The 18,681-nt window shown below is 49.8% G+C and overlaps 1 protein-coding gene across 1 annotated transcript in view; it reads right to left on the bottom strand.

Moving 5' to 3' along the window:
- LOC116947559 (filamin-C-like) overlaps positions 1-2,783 on the bottom strand; it is a 70,129-nt gene extending 67,346 nt beyond the window's left edge. Inside the window, exon 1 of the mRNA XM_032963438.2 lies at positions 2,240-2,783. Within this exon, the coding sequence (XP_032819329.1) occupies positions 2,240-2,531 (292 nt within the window). The 5' untranslated portion in view covers positions 2,532-2,783. The remainder of the gene's footprint in view (positions 1-2,239) is intronic.
- Positions 2,784-18,681: the final 15,898 nt, after the last annotated feature.

The following is an 18,681-nucleotide window of genomic DNA, read 5'->3' as shown; positions in this document are numbered from 1 at the left end:
TAATTTTACATTGTCCACCGATATAAATTCGTCCCACATAAGTTTAAGTATCTCTGACGCTGCTACCAACTGATTCTCTGGTATGTAAAATTGAGATTTGATGCAAGTAAATATTGTCCGTGATCAACCATAGTACACACATTAAAGATCCTTGCATCCATCCGTGCAGACCTTTGTGTGTGCGTTTATCCCGTAGTGGGTGGGTTTTCTCCAGGTACGGAACAATCTCCTCTGGTATAATTCCCAAACGGAATGGGCAAAACATCCCAATGTAGCAAGCAGGACTCTCCTGAAAAAGGAGTCTTGAGAGGACTTGCTGATTTTGGGCAAGTAGTAAGGATAATGATGACTGGAGGACGAGAATTATTCTACTGTTAAGAACCGATTGTTCACAATTCAAGTGCATATTTTATATTAAAAAAGTGCAATATAATTCTTACTGCCTACTGTACCACCTTCAAACCAGACTAACCATTGCATGTGGCAAGCCGTGCTGCTGGGCGACTTAAAAGTTCGTGTTACCCCCCCCCCCCAAAACGGTACCTCTCCATGTACACGAGTTACCCACCACGTTCCTGACGGGCAAATCACCAACTTTCAATCAATCAATAAACCCGTGCCGTGTAAACCACCGCACTGAACGCGGCGTTCCGGATAGCCATGGCATTACCGTATCTCTGGATTTGTAATAGGACACCACATCTCCTCCCCCCGGTGCATTTTAATAACAATGTTGCGTGTGCGCATCTTATAAATCCGGTAGCCGTGCGTGCATGCGTGACCAGATTTGAACAACTATTTGCACAGATTCGAAGCGCGTCTTACTTTCAGGAGCGTCGTATTATCCGGAGACTACGGTATTGACCCGGTCAATGACATTTTCGCCGACCACACAGCCAAGCAAAATGTTATTTTTTGGTTAAAAAAAAAACACGGGTTGCTGAACAAAGGTTCAAAAAGAAGTATGGCGGAGAGGGGGGGGGGGAATTCCAAAAAGTGAAGAGCGAAGCGAAGAAGCGGAAAGCACTGTCGTGTGTACCTGGCAGTGTGGTGCTGCGTGAGTGAGTTAATCGTGTAATCAAGTTGGGGGCGTTTATGACCTGCAGTGCTGTTTTGGTTGTGAACAGTCAGATTGGACCAGAGTCCTCTCAAAACGGGGCGGAGGAATCGATGAGCAACGTTCACGGGAACGGTAACCAGGCTAGCAGCGATAGACGAGCGACGCTCCGATGTGAAAAATCGAGCAAAATTAATTGGGAGGCTTGGGCAATTTATACGAAAAAAGGGCACTCACTTGCGTTGTTGTGGAGCAGCACAGGTTAAAGGCGCGGCCCTGCAAATTGCTCTCTGAAGCCACTGCTGGTGGCAGGACCTCCTCTCGTCAAAGGGAGACGCCTCTACATCGCGATATTTGGCCTATTCTTCTACAACTAGCCAGACCTCTGGCCAGCGATAATTGGCAGTACCCTACACTTTACACCAAAACACACAAGCGCAAGCTAGCCCATTTGACGGTGGTTGTAACCGCGATTTGCTGTGCGAACAAAAAAAAACACTTTTGGCACAAATGTTTCACAACTTTCCACGCCCGGAGATCAATCGACGCCCACCAATGTGCCAACCTTTTGATGACCATAGCGGCAATGTTCGAAGCATTACGGGCAAGTATAAAAATGTTTTGTAACTTTAAACTGAGCGTTTAAAAAAACCCGTGCAAGCCATCAAATAATCATACAAACGTACTCTCGACCCACTGCTGGATGAAAGTAGTATCCAGTGTAAGTTGAAAATCACGCAAACTCTACATAAGTTTCGGCCTTACGGGTCTCATCAGCACACAGCACTATTGGACTACCACGGATATCTTAAAGGAACCGCTCCTGGGTGGGCCCCCCTTAATAAATCCGCAATGACCAGCGTGGTGAAGTATAGTTAAACAACTCGCACAACGTGGGGAGGCCCTCATCCAGCAATTAATTGACCCCAAGGCCCGCATCGTTGGTACATCTTACAAAGTGTACATTATAAACGGCCCCTTAAGACCGCTCAACAGCGGTTGTCCTACTGATAACACTCGCCCACGCCATGGGAATGTGGAGTTTCCACCACTGGCTCAGGGCTGTAAATATAGGAGGGGTGTGAAATAGCTTTGCCCCCCTTGTAATGACCGCCACACCACTAGGATAACTAGCGTCCTGCACAAGCCCGTGGTGCCGCAAAAATCAAAACCCTCGCTTACCTATGGACACCAGCTTGATGTTCTCCTTGTCGAGGAACTCCAGGGCCACGGACACGTTCTCGAGCTGCATCTGCCTGAAGGTGGGCCTGGGGTTGTGCTTGCGATACATCCTCTTCTGGCTGAGGACCTCCAACAGGGCGATGAGCCGCAGGCCGTCGGAGAAGTCCTTCTGCAGGTCTCCGAGCCTCTTGTTCACGCACTTGAGGTGCTCGTTGCACCAGCGAGTGAACGTGTTCTGCTGAATCTTCTTCCACGGAGCGTCCTCCGCCAGGTCTCTATCGGTGGCCGGCATGGTCGAGATGGTTTTTGGTGGTGGCTCCACTACCGACGAGGATTTCTACCGACGACGGTGATGGTGGTTGGTGGTCGTTGGTGGTGGTTGCTGTTGTTGTTAGGCTCTTACTTTCTCGATGGCTCTGTTGCTACCTGGCGTGAACTTTGCTGTCAACCCGCACCCTCCAACAATAACTTGCACCCAGATTCTCACTTGCTGCTGCTGCTACGGCTGTGCACGGGTGTGGCTGCCTCTGCGAGGTTTATAAAGGATCAGCGTCAGGGGGAGGGGGTGGGAGGAGACAGGGTTTAGGAGTGGTGCTTTAGTGGTGGTGATGTTGTGTGGAGGTGGGGGGAGAGACACGAAGTTGGTGGTGGTGGTGGTGATAAGGGGTGGGGCGCGCGTGTGTACAGACACAGCTACACATTAACACTGCGAGCGAGTGAACCGGTCTCTACAGACACACGCACAACGTACACAACACTGTGTACATACACACCTACACACGACGTACACTGCAGTATATACTGTACTAGTGTAATATATTCACTCGAGTGTTCACACAGACACACCTGCAACACTTCAAGAATGAACACGGTGTGTGACTTACACAAACAGTGCATGATAATGCGCACACACACAAAGCACACTCATACGAAAACACAATGCACAACACTGCACTCTCACACGCACGTGCTTTGTATATTAATATAAAAGACACAACTATAGTGCACAACATGCAATGCACACTCATACTGTACTGTAGTGGCACAAAAAGACAAAGATCCCCCGTGTAGCCTAAATAGACTTTTGGGAAAGGACCGATGATAGCCGGCACGATTCACAAGGAGTTTGGGTGACCACCATCACCACGAAATAATGAATAGTCACGGTGCAGACACACTAAACGAATCCAGGCACACATACAGTGCACACACGTTCAGTATGCACACACACACACGCTTAGAAGTGTCCAGGGCCTTTCAACGTATTTATGTAACACGTGTCACCACGTTGTGGTCAAGAGTTTGTATCCACCTTACCCACTAACAAACGCCAGTGTGTGCTCTATGTACACAGCAGCAGTGCCATTGCAATTCCACACGTGTCATTTTACAGTGAGTTTGCGTGAATATCTGATGGAGATGGAGTCATAACATCAGTTTGTGGGACAGGTGCTAGGTGATTACATCGCAGCAGAATCGCGTGAGAGGTGGGCGGAAGCTTGGGGGATGCCTTCATCCAGCAGTGGACTGACCGTGGCTAATGGGTGGTGGTGGTGGTGGTGTACCCCGGTTGCGTGCAAGTGCACTCAATAGTACACCTAGCCTGGCACAAACGCCGGCGGTGACGTCGCCATCACTCTAGTGACCCAGTGCCGGTTGCAATTCGTATGCACAATGTGTTCACGCGTGTAATTTATGTACAGTACTATTTGTCAATCCACTGCTGAATGAAGAGCCCCCACACCCCCGCCCCACCGTTGGGGAGGGTATTTGACCAAACTTTACCACGCGAGTGAATGTGGGCCAGTGAATGAGTAAGTATATATACACAGTAATAGCATAAGCACGTGTGCCTTAAGTCTGTATTAAAATGTAGCGCGCACGTGTTCGCACTGTAGGCGCGTGGGAGGAGCGTGGGGTCCGGAGGGGCGGGGCCCCGTGAGTGGAGGAGGCCTCTAAACTTATTAACTTGCGGCTCTCTAACTTAACACTCAAGTTTGTGACTTAAATATGCTGAGCTCATTCCCTTTAACCCACGTTTATACCTCCAACCCTTAACTCGGACGTCTAACTTTAACCCTTAAAAATGTATCTTTCCAACCTTTAAGTACATAAGTCTAACCATTTACTTCATCACTTAAATGTATATCTCACGACATCGAACCCTTAACTCAACTCCTTAAGTTGTATAATTGCAGCCCCTTAACTCCAACTCTTAAGTTGATGCTTCTAACCCTAAACTCCAAACAGTTACCTAATCACCTCGCCACATTATCTTGAACTCAAATAATCAAATACAATAATCAAATCTCAACCCCCTAACTCCAGGAGAACAGGTGAGGCAGGACGAGAGCCTCTCGCCTCACCCCCTGCCTCACCTGGGGGACACCTGTAGCCAATGGAACCACTTAATCTGTAATGAAGGTGAGCTGAATCTCCCCCCCCCCCACACCTAATTAGCATTGGGCGCGCCCACGCAGGTTTGACAAGACGAGTTGGAATGTTCCACTCTGATGTCGAGTTGAAGGGGGGGGGGTCTGGGTGTGGTCATTGGAATGAAGAGGGGAGGGGGCAGGGAAGATGATACGTATCCGGCACGGATAAAGCATTACTCACCATAATCTGCATCATGATCGTCATCAGCAGCACCGATATAATTCGCATCAGCATTAATCATCAACAGCAGCGTAATCATTAGCAATACTCTTTATAAAAAGAGTTCATCACCAACAGTATTATCAGGATCGTGAAATATGATTATATAGTTATTGTATGATCAATCATAATGAATCATCAGCAACAACAATATAATTACAATTGCATATACATTATGTTGAACTTATTTCGCACCGTACGTACGTAGCCAACCGTACTAATCATTAGCTTCAACAACAATAGCCTCATCTTATACGCCCATCGTAATCATTTCAGTTTTTCAGTTTCATTTATTTTGGTATGGCCCTGTGAGCCATTCGGCTCTTGAATCGGGTGCAACCGCAACAAACAAAAAACAAAAACATGAACAAGAAAACATCTTAAAGTGACTTTGTGACTGTGCAAACAGAAAATCCAGGAAAAAAAACCAAAATCATCAGCACGAGCAGTGCTGTATTCACTCCAGAGTGCTCAGACTCGTTTGTAGGAGGGTCCTGCTACATTTGGGACTTTTGGAGAATTTCATTTTGATGCGACATGTGGGGGAGGAGACCGGGGATTGCCTGAAGAAAACAACAACACCACGTCACCGCCACTTAGTGGTGGTAATCGTCACCGACGCTTGTGCCAGGCCATGTGCACCTTGAGGCTACCACGTGAAGTGTCGAACGCCCGCTGGCAGGTCACGGGGCAGACCCAGGTACCACGGGTCGACTGACTGAGATGACTGGCTGATGCACCACCTGTGCATCCCTACTGTGCCAATCTGCTGTGCTTTAGCCACCCGGCGCTCCGCTCGTTGTTGTGAGCGTCGCTCCTTGTGAGCGTCGCTCCTTGTTGTTGGGAGGGCGATTGCCTCCAATTGCCCAGTAGCAGCAGCGTCCTTCACACAGACGCACACTCAAAGCTCCCCCCGTGTAGCCTTAACAGGGCCTGGTGCTGTTAGCGATAACCTGTCACGATGTTTGCACATCGCACCAGGTACTAATTTTAGGCCGAGTCGAGCTAGGGGAGGCCCAGAACCGGTTCAGATAATCGTCACCGGTGTTGGTACCGTGAGCGGGAATCGAACCCGGGTCGCCGGGTTAGTAGGGGAGCGCCCCAACCGCTACGCCACCGCTCCCCACACCCATAACTAAATAAAACCCTGGCTAACTACATGAAACACACACACACACGACCCAATAAAGTGTCTCGTTATCTAGATGAGCGTTGTTGGTTGACTGACATTCCTGGAGAACCCCCACCACCAACATCCACCACCAACATCCACCACACAATCACGAGGAGACATCCCACGCCTCCCTCCCTCCGAGCCAGACACAGAGGGAGCGAGTGAATCACTCAGTCCCCGTTACCCCCCCCCCCACACACTCATTCCCCGTTACCCCCCCCCACACTCAGTCCCCGTTACCCCCCCCCACACTCAGTCCCCGTTACCCCCCCCCACACACTCAGTCCCCGTTACCCCCCCACACTCAGTCCCCGTTACCCCCCCCCACACACTCATTCCCCGTTACCCCCCCACACACACTCAGTCCCCGTTACCCCCCCACACTCAGTCCCCGTTACCCCCCCCCACACACTCAGTCCCCGTTACCCCCCCACACACTCAGTCCCCGTTACCCCCCCACACTCAGTCCCCGTTACCCCCCCCCACACACTCAGTCCCCGTTACCCCCCCCCCACACTCATTCCCTGTTACACCCCCCCACACTCAGTCCCCGTTACCCCCCCCCCCACACTCATTCCCCGTTACCCCCCCCCCCACACTCATTCCCCGTTACCCCCCCCCACACACACACTCAGTCCCCGTTACCCCCCCCACACTCAGTCCCCGCTACCCCCCCCCCCCACACTCATTCCCCGTTACCCCCCCCCCACACAATCAGTCCCCGTTACCCCCCCCCACACTCATTCCCCGTTACCCCCCCCACACTCATTCCCCGTTACCCCCCCCCCACACTCATTCCCCGTTACCCCCCCCCCACACTCATTCCCCGTTACCCCCCCCAAACTCATTCCCCGTTACCCCCCCCACACACTCATTCCCCGTTACCCCCCCCCCACACTCATTCCCCGTTACCCCCCCAAACTCATTCCCCGTTACCCCCCCCCCACACTCAGTCCCCGTTACCCCCCCCACACTCAGTCCCCGCTACCCCCCCCCCACACTCATTCCCCGTTACCCCCCCCCCCCCACACAATCAGTCCCCGTTACCCCCCCCCACACTCATTCCCCGTTACCCCCCCCCCACACTCATTCCCCGTTACCCCCCCCCCCCACTCAGTCCCCGTTCCCCCCCCCCCACACACACTCTCATTCCCTGTTACACCCCCCCCCCCACACAATCAGTCCCCGTTACCCCCCCCCCACACTCAGTCCCCGTTACCCCCCCCCCCACACTCATTCCCCGTTACCCCCCCCCACACTCATTCCCCGTTACCCCCCCCCACACTCATTCCCCGTTACCCCCCCCCACACTCAGTCCCCGTTACCCCCCCCCACACTCAGTCCCCGTCCCCCCCCCACACTCAGTCCCCGTTACCCCCCCCCACACTCATTCCCCATTACCCCCCCCCCCACTCAGTCCCCGTTCCCCCCCCACTCATTCCCCATTACCCCCCCCCCCCACACACTCATTCCCCGTTACCCCCCCCCCCCCACACTCATTCCCCATTACCCCCCCCACACTCATTCCCCGTTCCCCCCCCCACACTCATTCCCCGTTACCCCCCCCACTCATTCCCCGTTCCCCCTCCCACACTCATTCCCCGTTACCCCCCCCCACTCATTCCCCGTTCCCCCCCCCCCCACTCATTCCCCGTTCCCCCCCCCACACTCATTCCCCGTTACCCCCCCCCACACTCATTCCCCGTTCCCCCCCCCACACTCATTCCCCGTTACCACCCCCCCCACACACTCATTCCCCTTTACCCCCCCCCCCACACACTCATTCCCCGTTACCCCCCCCCCCCACACACTCATTCCCCGTTCCCCCCCCCCCCACACTCATTCCCCGTTACCCCCCCCACACTCATTCCCCGTTACCACCCCCCCCACACACTCATTCCCCTTTACCCCCCCCCACACACTCATTCCCCGTTACCCCCCCCCCCCACACACTCATTCCCCGTTCCCCCCCCCCCACTCTCATTCCCCGTTACCCCCCCCCCACACTCATTCCCCGTTACCCCCCCACACACTCATTCCCCGTTACCTCCCACACTCATTCCCCGTTACCCCCCCCACACTCATTCCCCGTTACCCCCCCCCCCACACTCATTCCCCGTTACCCCCCCCCCCCCACACTCATTCCCCGTTACCCCCCCCCACACTCATTACCCCCCCCCACACTCATTCCCCATTACCCCCCCCCCCACACACTCATTCCCCGTTACCCCCCCCACACTCATTCCCCGTTACCCCCCCCCCCACTCATTCCCCGTTCCCCCCCCCACACTCATTCCCCGTTACCCCCCCCCCACACTCATTCCCCGTTACCCCCCCCCCCACACACTCATTCCCCGTTACCTCCCACACTCATTCCCCGTTACCCCCCCCCCACACTCATTCCCCGTTACCCCCCCCCCACACTCATTCCCCGTTACCCCCCCCCCCACACTCATTCCCCGTTACCCCCCCCCCCCCCACACTCATTCCCCGTTACCTCCCACACTCATTCCCCGTTACCCCCCCCCCCCCCCACACTCATTCCCCGTTACCCCCCCCCCACACACTCATTCCCCGTTATTCCCCATACCCATTCCCCGTAATCCTCGGTTATCCTTTTATCCAGCTCCGTTATCACGTCATTCCAAGTCTGTTTAGTAAGTTACCCCCACAGATCCGCACTATCCCAGATCCATTATCTCGTCAACATGAATCCGTTACCCAGCTCCGTTATCTCGTTATCCCAGCCATGTTTAGTAAGTTACCTTGGATACGTTGGCACGAGATCCCAGCGCGTTTTACTCCGTTATCCCAAATCAATTATCTCGTTATCCCAGCCATGTTTAGTAAGTTACCTTGGATACGTTGGCATCAGATCCCAGCGCGTTTTACCCCGTTATCCCAGATCAATTATCTCGTTATCCCGTTAACCTAAACAACGTTACCCAGGTCCTTACCTCGTTATCCAGTGATTCCCATATCCACGTTTGTAAGTTACCTCAGATTTATTATCGTGTTATCCCAATTACAATTAATCCATTATCCCCGTAATATCCTGGCCGCGTTTGTTAACTACTGGCCAGGAATCAGAATAATTTTATACTGGGGGAATCCGATGAGCTGTAAAGCTCTTTCACATACGCCATGAGGTTGTGGCTCCGTGGTAGCGCAAGATTGAAATCCTGGTTTGGGAGGCGGGGTGGTTGACTCAGCCCATCATCACTCCAGGGTCGACTGAACGAGTACCAATTTGTAAGGGGAATCAACAGTGGTCGTCCGATAAACAGACTGCCCCCGCCATGGAAATATGGAATTTCCACCACTGCGAACAGAAGGTGGGCACCAATGCCAGGATAACAAGGGAAACACACACATTTGAATTTGTAACAACGAACGTTACCAACAGATTCATTCCTCGGCGCATGTTTCCCCGCTTACATTCCAGCGCCGTTATCCCCGTTAACCCCCAGCCCCAGCCACCGTGAGTTGCCGCTCCCCTTTCCCCTCCTCGACGTTATCAGCAAGAGCCAGCAAACCCTTGCCACGGGTTCCCAATCTACAGAGGCGTCGCCACACACCGCCACACCGTAACCGCAAACTACGCAGGGTGTGGCGGCATTCACTGCAGCAGCAGCAAACAGCAGCAAGCAGCTACATCAGCAGCCAACAACTAACGTCGGTTATTCAAGGCTTGGGTTGTGGGCTTCTTGGACCTCACAACATTTCGGCTGACCGGCTCAGGCTCCAAGCCACTCGGTTCATCGCTTTCCGGGGAGCCGCACGAAAAGGAGCGGCTCAGGCGTGGCTTGTTTTTAGGCTCAGCTCCCTGGGCCATGATGTTGCTGATGGCTGGGACCCATGGCCATTGTTTCTGAGCCGGCTCAAGCCCGTATGCGTGGTTTTGAGCCAGCTCAAACATGAGCCAGAGCCATGCCAATGAGCCGAACCCCTGACTCAGAATAACGGGCTTGATCAAGCCCATTAAAACAGGGGGCGTTGGGCCAACGTTGGTTGTGGTTCAGCATGTTCCAACCGTATGCCAACGTTTACTCGGAGACTGCAGCAAAAAAAACAATGGAAAATCCTCGTCCGCATCATCACCATCAGCCCTCACTGCGGCAGTTTCCTCAGAGTGGGCATGGCGCCCATCGAGGAGGGGAGAGCAGTTGTGGTGGCAGGGGTTGTTGGGGGGAGTCGTTGTTGTCCGCAGCCCACACTTGGTGCAGTGTGCTCAGATGGAATGGGCTTTGACATCTCGATTCCGCGGCCGGCTGCCGTGTTTTTTACAATACGGTAGATGCAGATTGTGTGCGAATATGGCATTTAAGCTCCCGCAGCGAACGCGACGTTTTAAAGGCGAGAGATAAGAAATGCAGTAGAGTATACACGAGACAAACAGCACGGAACAAACACAGTATACACGAGCTGACTCGTCAATACGTTCACTCTTACGGTACGAGCTCTACCCCTAACAAACTACCCAACCCGCCACTTGTACTATCCCTAAAAAAATTAGCCAACCAGTCAACTAGCCATACCCACTAACTAATTAGCGAACCGGCCACTAGTGCTCACATAACCCTAACCGATTAGAAAACCAGCCAACGAATTATAAACAACACACCTACCTCGAACCAACCAGCCGACTAGCCACTCGTACTATCCCTAACCAATTGTCCAAACAGCCACTTGCACGAACCCGCTAACCCAAACCCCCTCTTGTCCACTACCTCTGACCCGACCTGCAGTTTCAACAGTCTGGTCGACAAAGCCCCCTGGCAGTGTTGCAGAACGTTAGACACGATCGCCCCCTGCCTGCGAAGCGAGGTTATAGCCCGGGCAGAACAGAGTGGGCCGCACGGATGGCAGGGAGGGTCGCCAGTAAGTTAAATTCCCAGGTTGGCTTTTCGTGGCTTCTGTGACCGCGTAAAGAGGCGCTGTGCCGGTGTCGTTGAGAATCTGGGTTCGAATCTGAGTTTCAGCCGATCAACCGTGCATTGGGTTCTCAAGTGCTGCGAGTTGATGGTTTTAGACCGGTCAGGAATGACTCACAAAGAGATGCATATACTTACAATTCCGACCGTAAACTCACATGGAGACTCATATACCCACATAGAGACGCACATACTCATATACAGACCTATATAGAGACCCATAGCCTTAAATAGAGACTGACAGACTTACACAGAAACCAAAAGCTTTACATGGAGGTGCAGTGATGTACATAGAGACCTATATACAGTGAGGGAAAAAAGTATTTGATCCCCTGCTGATTTTGTACGTTTGCCCACTGACAAAGAAATGATCAGTCTATAATTTTAATGGTAGGTTTATTTGAACAGTGAGAGACAGAATAACAACAAAAAAATCCAGAAAAACGCATGTAAAGAATGTTATAAATTGATTTGCATTTTAATGAGGGAAATAAGTATTTGACCCCTCTGCAAAACATGACTTAGACTTGGTGGCAAAACCCTTGTTGGCAATCACAGAGGTCAGACGTTTCTTGTAGTTGGCCACCAGGTTTGCACACATCTCAGGAGGGATTTTGTCCCACTCCTCTTTGCAGATCTTCTCCAAGTCATTAAGGTTTCGAAGCTGACGTTTGGCCACTCGAACCTTCAGCTCCCTCCACATATTTTCTATGGGATTAAGGTCTGGAGACTGGCTAGGCCACTCCAGGACCTTAATGTGCTTCTTCTTGAGCCACTCCTTTGTTGCCTTGGCCGTGTGTTTTGGGTCATTGTCATGCTGGAATACCCATCCACGACCCATTTTCAATGCCCTGGCTGAGGGAAGGAGGTTCTCACCCATGATTTGACGGTATATGGCCCCGTCCATCGTCCCGTTGATGCGGTGAAGTTGTCCTGTCCCCTTAGCAGAAAAACACCCCCAAAGCATAATGTTTCCACCTCCATGTTTGACGGTGGGGATGGTGTTCTTGGGGTCATAGGCAGCATTCCCCCTCCTCCAAACACAGCGAGTTGAGTTGATGCCAAAGAGTTCCATTTTGGTCTCATCTGACCACAACACTTTCACCCAGTTGTCCTCTGAATCATTCAGATGTTCATTGGGAAACTTCAGACGGGCATTTATGTGCTTTCTTGAGCAGGAGGACCGTGCGGGCGCTGCAGGATTTCAGTCCTTCACGGTGTAGTGTGTTACCAATTGTTTTCTTGGTGACTATGGTCCCAGCTGTCTTGAGATCATTGACAAGATCCTCCCGTGTAGTTCTGGGCTGATTCCTCGCCGTTCTCATGATCATTGCAACTCCACGAGGTGAGATCTTGCATGGAGCCCCAGGCCGAGGGAGATTGACAGTTATTTTGTGTTTCTTCCATTTGCGAATAATCGCACAAACTGTTGTCACCTTCTCACCAAGCTGCTTGGCAATGGTCCTGTAGCCCATTCCAGCCTTGCGTAGGTCTACAATCTTGTCCCTGACATCCTTGGAGAGCTCTTTGGTCTTGGCCATGGTGGAGAGTTTGGAATCTGATTTATTGCTTCAATGGACAGGTGTCTTTTATACAAGTAACAAGCTGAGATTAGGAGCACTCCCTTTAAGAGTGTGCCCCTAATCTCAGCTTGTTACCTGTATAAAAGACACCTGGGAGCCAGAAATCTTTCTGATTGAGAGGGGGTCAAATACTTATTTCCTCATTAAAATGCAAATCAATTTATAACATTTTTGACATGCTTTTTCCGGATTTTTGTTGTTGTTATTCTGTCTCTCACTGTTCAAATAAACCTACCATTAAAATTATAGACTGATCATTTCTTTGTCAGTGGGCAAACGTACAAAATGAGCAGGGGATCAACTACTTTTTCCCCTCACTGTACTGACATGAATACCAATTGACATAGAGGCACATGAGAAACCCACTTTTCTTTTTTTTAAAGCCCATTATGTTTATATTTGGTGTGTCTCAAATCAGACAATTCCAGTTTTGAGCATTACAATTTTCTGGGTAAGTTGTCTGAAACAGGGTTGACGCTCTGCTCACTGAGACAGTCCCAACCTGAACTTTCTTCGTCTCACCGACACGACCCCAACAGCACGGGTTTCCACGGCTTGTAACCTTGACAGAAAGAGGCCGCCTTGTGCAAGAAGCTTACAAGACCTTCGTAAAAGCGTCTCCTTTCCCGTAAACGCTTTCATAAGAATTGTAAGCCTCGGGTTACGAAATCAATCTGCTCCTCAGTTCCCTACCGTGAATGATTGTCAGTTGTCATCAGCCGTGGCCCATCCACTGCTCGGTGAAGGCTTTTAACAGAGACTATTTTGGAATACATGTAGATGCATAAGTTGAACAGAAATATGTGGGAGATGAGGTGGGGCCGGTGAGGAAGGGAGAGATTAGGTAGCAGGTGAGGTGGGAGAGAAGGGGAAAGAGGGGAATAGATAAGGTTGGAGGTGAGGTAGGAGATGGCGGCAGAAGTGAGAGATATGAGGAGAGAGATGGTGGAGAGAAGAGGGTGAAGATATGTAGTGAGAGATGATGTGGTAGAGTCGGTAGACGAGGTCGAAAGGATACATACGATGGGAGAGGAGACAGTGAAAGAGGTGGGATAAGTGAGGAGATAAACAGGGAGAGGTAAGGTGGAAGAGGGGGTAAGATGATAGGAGAGATGACGGGGGAGAGATATAGTGAGAGAGGAGGTGGGAGGGGTAAGATACGGTAGGGGATGCAATGAGATGACAGATGAACAGAGAGGTGAATGAGAGATGGTGGGAGAGGAGGGGACATTGACAGCGAGACATGAGATGGGAGAGGAGGGGGAGATTTAGTGGGATATTATATTTCGATTTAAAGCTTTCGTGACTGCAAGGATTCATATTCTTGGTTATTTCGGTAAAGTCACGTCGAAGGGAAATAATAAAATAATAAAAATATACAATACAATTCTCACGACGTTTGTTTTATTTTATTATTACCCTTCCACGTGACTTTACCGAAAGAACCAAGAATATGGATATTATATTCTTGCATATGGCAGCAATATGCTCAGGAGCTAGGTGCCAATGTCGAGGTCAGCTGGCCACAAGAGGGAAGAACAGCGGGAGATGAGGGTGGGGGTGAGGTGGGAAATGAGACGGACACGTGAAAGCGACGCGGTGGGCGATGTACGTATGTTCATATTATTTCGCACCGTACGTAGCCAAAATGTTTTATTAAGAAATTAGTTTTCAATCTAGATTTAACAGCGCATAGCTCCCCCAGTGACTTCCCAATATGGGTAGGAAGTGCGTTCCAGACGGCCGCAGAATCGCATCTGAAAGATGAAGTGGTTGCTGGTGGCGGTGGTGGCGAGACAGAGACGTGCGTGACTCAGGAATGCAGACGGGTACTCCAACGCGGCTTCACGCTAAATCTGCGAGGCTTTGGGGCGCTGCAATCCTCAGCCGCACAATGCGTACAAACGGCCACGGCCAAACATTCCCATCTCCCGGCTTTCCGTTGAGAAAATCCTCGAGCTTCAGTGGCATTTCGCTCGGATCATCATCGTAGTCGTCGTCATCACCATCATCGCCAAAGTTTGTAGTTATTACTTCCGAAGCGATGGAGAGGTATGCGTCTTTTATAAACTCGAGGGACCAAAGGAAATTGAGGGACGAGCGAGGCAAGAAAACAATCTTGCAACAGGAATTTTGAGTTTTGTTTTGCTTGTTTTCAACAAATTAGTCAATAACACTGCGGATTTAAAAGTGGGGGAAATATTACATAACAGGGGATGTTCACACATTAAGAAGGCAAATTATCCGAAACGCCATCTATTACACGTTTTACCCTTTAAATGCCACACTGTTATTGACGAACAAGTTTAGTGCTTTTGTTACTTTTTGCTGTTTCACGATCATGCATTTTTACTGTTTAGGAATTACATCTTTGACTCGGATATATATGATGTGAATAAGAGCCATTGCCCGAAATATCGTCGTATACGTTCCTGTTAAGGCTACACACAGTTTTATTGACGAAAGTGTTGAGTTTTTATTTTGTTCATTGTGTTTGTGCACCACTTCCATCATCCCCACCACCACCACCACCACCAAATCACGTGCTTCTATCGAGAACGCGAAACCAGTCCTGCGGAACAGGGCAATGAATACGATTTGATAATGAAGGAAACGTGTATGCATGCTGTACTTCTTTCCCACCATACGTTGCTCAGCGTGCTAATCGGAGATGCGGGGAAATCGGAGACGCTGCCAATCGCCGCTGGTTCGCTGCCCATCAGCGACGTTACCCGGGGCCCGCTCGCACCCGAGCGGTCAGTCGGCTCAACCCAGAATCGCCGTCGCAATCGCGCGGCGTCACCATCCCCGCATCTGAGACGATAGTTGCGCAATGATATTGCACGGCGCATTCGAGATCGTAACAAACCAAATCGCGTGCCCTTTGGTTCTTTCGGTCAAGTCACGTAGGTATAAAATAAAATAAAAAAATCACGACGTTTCGGGCGCGCAACACAAGCGTCCATCATCAGGTGTGAAAAGCCATGGTCTGCTGCTGAGGCAGACTGTTTTAAAAAGGTTTGAAATGGGTGTAGCCCAAGGGTCATAAAGAAGTGGCCGGGGCTAGTGATGTTAATGTGAGAAATTAGCATGTACCTGTAAGATAGGAGGAGAGCGGCCTCCTGGACGAGGGCATGGAAGTGGCTAAGTTAATGTGAGAGATTAGCATGAAATAATAGCTGACATAGGCAGGTTGGATGGAAACATCACAGTCAGTTAAGACTTTACCTGGTTAATAACGCCCTTCCAATGATTGCTCAGTTTGTACCCATCCTCTCGGTTGAAGTTGTGTCTGTGTCTATATAGGTCTGGATGGCTTCATGAACAAATCACAGCTGGGCACATGTTGCAATCACTTGCCGAGTAGATCCCGGCCGCTAACAAATCAAGTCTGTACTCTACTGAGATCAAGAACTGGTTGCGCAACTGCTCGCAATCACTTGCAGAGACGGTCCACATAGAACGGTTCAGTTGCATGCAACTGATTGCTTAGGTGCGGACCCGACCTAAGGAAGCTTCAAACTCGTTGCACATCTCGGGACACGCAGATCCATATTTGATTTTGGGTTAGGCCCACGTGGTCGTAGTTTTATACCAAGATTCTTGTAAATTAACCCTCCACCACCCGACGAAATTGTCACGTGTTACAAATGTTATTATATTTATATTATGTAGTTTGCTATTATTTATACGTGCCCGATGATGCTGGATGCCAAAATTGCCCGATGATGCTGGATGTAATTACCAGTGAAACGTCGTACTCAAAAATTGTAAATGTTGTGGATTCACTCTTCAACACACCGGTGGGCTAAAGTAGTGAACTATTTGTCTTTTATATTCTTGGTTCTTTCGGTAAAGTCACGAAAGCTTTAAATCAACATTTGTCTTTTGTCAACGTGACACTTTTTTACTGATTGGCCGTGTCGGGTGGTGGAGGGTTACGACACATTTATAAATAACGCGATCTAACCCAAAAACGTTAATTATGAATAATATTGGTCGCGAAAGCCTCCTACTACTACTAAGTGTTAAACTGTCTAACCAATAAAGCTAACAAACCTCACCGGTGGCTTAATCTTTTTTTTTAAATCAACACACAACGTCGCTTTGCTCCAGCAGCCTTGAGCCTCAACAGGTGATCCTTATAGCCGCTACCCCGGGGTACCAAATAATACAAAATGGGGCGAGGCAATTAAATATTTCATTTTTGGGACACTATATTTTTTTCAGGGGTGAACTTAACTCCGCGACCGGGGTAACCAATCAATCCGAAATCAGTGCCACATTCCGTGATGTCGAAACGTCAAACATTATAGCATTAAAAAAAATCCGTTATCGAAAATTTCAACTTTGAATAGTGCATCGTGTACAGCTCGTCGAGGTGAGTCGATTGCCGCATCGCCGACCATCAACAGACTAAAAGTGACTGCATCGCAGACACTGTGCGAGAGCCGGGGTTCTATGGTACCCCGGGGTACCGCCATAAGGTTCAGTTAATGAATTCCGATTTCCGAGGACCCCGCTACGACACTACGTGGCCTGTTCGCTTGAGTTCTCTCACCTGGGTAAACAACACAAACTCTAACCCCAACACGTACGTGGATCATTGTGGATCGACTACGTTGCAAGTGAAGGTAGCTTGTGCTGTGAAGAAGAGCCATTGCCCGTAACGTCGCCGATAATATTTGTTCTTATTTTCAGTCCACAGTGTTATTGACGAGAGTGTTTGGTTTTTAGGCTGAGATAACGCCTGTTTGTTACCACGAGTTGGATATCTTTCCATCGCCAGCTGCAGAGGTCGCGGATTGTTTACATTTTGCACTCGGCTGGGATGGGGGGGGTAATAGGTGTCCCCCACACTCCACCTCCCACTGGCGGATAGCAAAATAAATATACAGCCAATACAACTGCTCACTACCACATCTGTCCACCGACATTAAACATACAAGTTTTTTTCTTCTTGGTTCTTTCGGTAAAGTCACGTAGAAGGAAAATAATAAAATAATAAAAATAAAACATAATAAAATAAAATTATCACGACGTTTCGGCCACAACACAAGCAGCCGTCTTCATGTGAAGACAACGATGTCTTCCCGACAGTTGTTTTTCACCTGAAGACGGCTGCTTGTGTTGTGGCCGAAACGTCGTAATAATTTTATTTTGTTGTTTTATTTTTATTATTTCCCTTCTACATGACTTTACCGAAATAACCAAGAAGATGAATCCATGCAGTCACGAAAGCTTTAAATCAAAATACAAGTGTTTTTTTTTAACACATCTGCTGCCCCCCCCCCACTCTTTCATTTTGCCACAAGAGGGCGCAATCTGGGCACGTTAATTCCTATTCTCTCGCGCGCGATACGTGCGCATGTACGCTGTGGTTGAACTTCATCCACACCGTATGTCGCCAACCGTGCGAATCGGAGGTGCAGGATGGCAGTAGCAGCAGCAATGATGTTTGGGAGCCAGATGCCAACGTGGGCCACGACGGGGAGGGCGGGAGAGTGTTTGTGTCGTGTTAATGTTTCTCCTCCGTTGAAAGAGCGCAGGTGATAGTAGATTACACTCACACGGTCTATAGTTTGTGTTGCACGGCGACAGTCACACTGCTGCGGCTTGTGGTCTTTAATGTAGCTCGTGTATCACTCTGTGTCTCTGCGGGTTTGACTTACACGATTCACAGTTTGGGTTGCATTGCAACAGCCGCGCTACTGCGGCTCGTCGTCTTTAATCTTCCATTCGTGATGAATGGAAAATAATCGGCCTTGTTGATGATATTCTGATGCTGTTGATGGTTACACCAGAACTCTGGCCACCAAGACCGTAGCCATAGAGTCAACATTGGGGGGGACCAAATCTTCCAGGGGGTCTGGGTCCCCCCCCCCCAAAAAAAATATAAATTTGAAAATAATTTCCTGCCTAAAATATAAAAAAATCACTAACACATAGGATGGACTTTTCACTTATTTTTTTACAATAATGTCTAATAGTGTATTGTATTACATCGCTCTGTTTTTTTATTTTTTACCTTTTCTTGTTTCATTGTATGTAATGGCAGAGATTAGGGATTAATAAAGTACAACCATACTTTATTAA

Source organism: Petromyzon marinus, chromosome 30 (assembly GCF_048934315.1).
Source record: "Petromyzon marinus isolate PM22_M1 ecotype Great Lakes invasive population chromosome 30, UKy_Petmar_22M1.pri1.0, whole genome shotgun sequence".
Classification (NCBI taxonomy): domain Eukaryota; kingdom Metazoa; phylum Chordata; class Hyperoartia; order Petromyzontiformes; family Petromyzontidae; genus Petromyzon; species Petromyzon marinus.
The sequence above is the reverse complement of the archived record's forward strand: the minus strand, read 5'-3'. Positions and strand labels throughout refer to the sequence as shown.